The sequence below is a fragment of the Bombina bombina genome, chromosome 3, assembly GCF_027579735.1.
Source record: "Bombina bombina isolate aBomBom1 chromosome 3, aBomBom1.pri, whole genome shotgun sequence".
Classification (NCBI taxonomy): Eukaryota; Metazoa; Chordata; class Amphibia; order Anura; family Bombinatoridae; genus Bombina; species Bombina bombina.
This window is the reverse complement of record NC_069501.1, coordinates 545459149-545463796: the sequence shown is the minus strand read 5'-3', so window position 1 is coordinate 545463796 and position 4648 is coordinate 545459149. Positions and strand designations below refer to the sequence as shown.

Genomic DNA, 4648 nt, shown 5'->3' with positions numbered 1-4648 from the left:
GAGGGGGAGCGCATGTAAACGTCACGGGGACGGCGCCAGGCTGTCTAGCAGAGGGATAGAGGGGGGTTATGACAAACAGCGCAATATGGACACAATCATTTGCACGTGTGTGTAATAGTGTTTATACAGCACACATATTCTCTGGATAAATGTATTTTACACCGTGTATATCTGAATATGTCATGGATATATATTTTATTCGTCTAATATATGCACATATGTATCGCCTGCTCCCAATTATCGGAATTTATTGTTTTGACCCTGAATTTTATATATGAATATATATATATATATATATAATATATATATATATATATATATATATATATATATATATACACACACACACATTTATGCACAAATAAGTATGTATCTATATTATTAACAATAAAATAAAGATTGAACTTACAGTACACCTACACTCGTGTATATATATATATATATGATATATATATATGATATATATATATATGTGTGTGTGTTATATATATTATATCACATACATTTTGTAATCGCCCATCACATAGTCACACAGTACAATACACACAGCTTGTCCCTTGTCTGTTTTGCTCATTCAGTTCCCAGCCTCTTCCCTCCCTGGTCACAGGATAATATTCCTGACGCCAGAAAGTCTGGAGGTCAGAGAGGGAGGGGGGGGGGGGGTGAGAGAAAATATAAAATAATGGCTTTCACACTACAGAAAATAGATAAAATCCAGAAAAAATGTGATGCATGAGATAAATGTATTACAGTTCAGTTTGTAACAAAATAATACCTTATATATATTCTGTTTATTTATGCAATTGTAAACAATAAAATATTTTTTTTTTAAATAATATATATATATATATATATATATATATATATATATATACATATAATATATTTATATATAGGTATTTAATATATGTATATATCTATAGAAAACCAATATCCTTAAGAAACTTGTAATAACATCTCTTTTTTTATCTGTTGGTGTTAAACCTCTTGTTTACTTTATTATCTATGAATCAATTAATCAATATATCTATCTAATCTTATCTATCAACGTAACTTTCAATCCAATCTATAATTGCAAATCATTTGTAACAACTTCGAATGCTTTTGCATTAAAATAGCATCAGTCTCATACAAAGCAATGTAAGGGATCGACCCCCCCCCCCTCTCTGTGACATTAATGACACTGTTTCCAGCCCTCAGGATAAGCTGTTTGAAAGTGCTCAACCAGCTGTTATCTCAATATTATGAAGCAGTGGGGTGTGAAGGGGGGACGAGGGAGGGGTAATTTGCATAGGCAAGGGAGGGGGGGTGAGTGAGCGCCTATAAAAAGGGAACCGCGTCTGCATTGCAACACTGACTTACACAGCTAGAGCTATAAGTGCTTGAGGAAGTGCTCCGCGTTCTAAAGCAAACAACTAAAGATTCCGCAGATTCACCGGACAGCTCGCTTGGACCGCCTTGCTTCTTCTGGATTCACATCTGGTTATCCCGAAACAAACTGCTGATCTTCACCGAGAGAAGAAACAACTCTAGAAGCTTTGCAAATCCCTAGACATTCATCATCAGCAATGAAAGCCATCAGCCCAGTGAGATCCATGGCCAGCTGCTACCAGGCAGTGTGTTGCTTGTCAGAGCAGAGCCTCAGCATTGCAAGGAGCAAGGGCCCAGGTGGGGAAGAACCCATGGGGCTCCTCTATGATATGAATGACTGTTATTCCAAGTTGAGGGAGTTGGTGCCAGGAATCCCCCAGGGAAGCAAACTTAGCCAGGTGGAGATTCTACAACATGTCATTGATTACATCTTCGATCTACAGATAGTTCTGGGTGAAGAAGAACAGAGTGTGAGCAGCAGCATCCTCTCCCTACAGGTAAGGGCTCCTCCATTTATCTGACTGTATACCCTGTACCCATCTCTTCGTGCCAACCCTTAGCAATGATTCACAGAAAGTTAGCATAACCCATAACTGTAACACCATCATCTTTATTCAGTCACAACTATTGCACAATCACCATTCATTGCTGTATAATTCTAACGTGTTGATTGTTTTTGTCTTTTTCCAGAAATCTGATTTTTCAGAATTGGCAACACAAGGGGACACCAGAATTTGTCATTGATTCCGGCTCTGTATTCTACGGTAAGAAAACTTTCCTTGGTCTAAAACAACAGCGCATTGCAGTTTATTATCAGCAAGTAGCATCTCAAAGCTTAGCAGCATTTACAAGTAGTGGGCGACTTTATTATTTAGTTGTAAATTTAAATGGCTGTGCTTAGTGAATCTATATTATTTTGTATGGCTTGAATATGTAATTTATATATTACAGTTGTCAAAGCTATATATAATGAATACAATATGAGCTGAAATGTCACTTGCTGCTAAACAAGTGGGAGGTATTAGTGTCTCACGTTGCCTCAGTTTGTACAGCCCAGATGATGTTATTCGTATTAGGGGCAGGTCTTGTTTCCTCTCAGGCGCCAGCCAGTCTACTCACCCCTCCCTGCCTGACTCACATTTATAAATATGCATTTCTTTTTTTCTGCAGGTGTGGGAAGCTTGAGGAAAAAAAAATCCTTTTCCATGAAACAAACCAAATCTTCTCACAAGACCGATTAACCCTTCATGACCCAGCTAGCTAAAGAATAAACAGAACATATTTCAAAGGACTTATTTTTATAATAAATCAAGCTATTCAATGTTATTTTCAGGACTTGTTAGTAGCATTTGTAAGAATTCTGGAGAAAAAAATCCAGTAAAATCATGTTTTATATTTTTATGAACCCATTGGGGTATATCAAGTTTGATATTTCTTGCACAATACTGTTTTAATATTGTGACATTCCCATAGACATCTGAAATTTGGACCAAAAACAATATCTACACTCAGCCATAGCTGTAATATGTTCTATAATGTTATCAACTTGAATTTTTGTACTAAATTTTCAATATTTTGTTAACATTCTTTCTATGAATTATATTTTTGTATAAAAAAAAATGCATTTTGTCTTGGGGGAGTGATATTCCCTGTTGTTGTATGGACATAATAGCCTTAATCTGTGGCACATGCCCCAGTGTATTCCACTCTCTAAAGTAGAGATATTTTGTTGGAACTGCATAGTTTCTGAATTGAACAAAAAACTTTTTATAAAAGTTGTATTTGATTATGTAAATAAATATTATTTTTAATTAAATATGCTCTATTTGTGTATTGGTACGTGTCTATTCATATATACACCTAGACATAAAGTGACATACATCTAAGTTTGCATAACATCACAGTCCCATCATTTACAAAGTGTCTGTGTGTACTTTTATTTGGCTGAACCATACAATTCTAAAGACAAGATTTACTGTCTTGCAAAATACATTGTTACTTAATCCAATACAAGTGATTAATATGTAACTTGTGCACATATGTATGTACTATGAGACGACTGAGATGGGGCATGGAAATTTAATAATTTTGCTGCCTCAAAATTAGGCACTCATTGGTCATCTAATCATTGGTTATCTTTATTACCTAATCCTAGTGAGTCTAAGTTTGTGTGTGTGTGTGTGTGTATATATATATTATTATATATATATATATATACACATACTATATATATATATATAATATATATATATATAGATACACACTCACATAGGCTCTCATAGCATTACACATATAACAATAAACATACGTTGGATCACAATGTATACCAACGGTGTGTGTGGTATATATATAAATATTATATATACATACACACCTTGGCATACATTGTGATTCAACGTATTTTAATGTTATATGTGTAATGCTATGAGAACCTATTTGGGGCGGTGTGTGTGTATGTGTGTATATATTATATATATATATATACACACCCAGACATTGGATCACACTATACAAAAGTTTCCACTGAGGTGTTGAAGGGACATTAAAGTCAATATTAAACCTTTATGGTCTAGATGGAGCATGCAATTTTAAACAACTTTCCAATTTACTTCAATTATCAAATTTGCTTTGTTCTCTTGGTATTAGTTGTTAAAGAATAAACCTAGGTGGGCTCATTGGACTTCAGGAGAGTGCACGTGTCTTTAGTAGCCCTATGTAAGTAGTGTTTGCAACATGGTTTTATAAATGTTACAAACACTGCTGCAATAGACTGCTAAAGACACGTGCACGCTCCTGAAGTCCTATGAGCCCATCTAGGTTTGCTCTTTAAACAACTATTCCAAGAGAACAAAACCAAATTTCTTTATATATGTAAATTGAAAGTTGTTTAAAATTACATACTCTGTCCTAATCATGAGAGTGTAATTTTACCTATACTGTCCCTTTAATTAATCTACAAATAATAGTTAACAATAGTGCTATTTGTTCCCGTGGTATTCCCTGTTTCTTAACCCTGCATTATTCTTTTAATTGCACTGGGAGCTAATTAGTGTTGTGTAATTAAATAATCATATATATTTGGAGAAACTCACAATTACAGGGAAATAATAATAATACACTGCACATTGTAGTGTATGTAATATACACACATACATTTCATTACTATCAAGTTTGCATAAGCATGGACAATATTCTATCCCACGAATACATTTATATGGTGTCTGTCTGTATATAGGTATTATTATATCTGAGCTTGTATATAGCATACGCAGTATTT

At 34.4% G+C, this 4648-nt stretch overlaps 1 protein-coding gene across 1 annotated transcript; it reads left to right on the top strand.

Annotated features, from left to right (window-relative positions):
* Nucleotides 1-1359: 1359 nt before the first annotated feature.
* Nucleotides 1360-3187, top strand: ID3 (inhibitor of DNA binding 3). The gene is made up of 3 exons (XM_053704774.1): nt 1360-1868; nt 2062-2135; nt 2542-3187. Exons 1-2 carry the CDS (start codon nt 1569-1571, stop codon nt 2113-2115), a joined length of 354 nt encoding a protein of 117 aa, XP_053560749.1. The 5' UTR covers nt 1360-1568; the 3' UTR covers nt 2116-2135; nt 2542-3187.
* The last annotated feature ends 1461 nt before the right edge of the window (nt 3188-4648 follow it).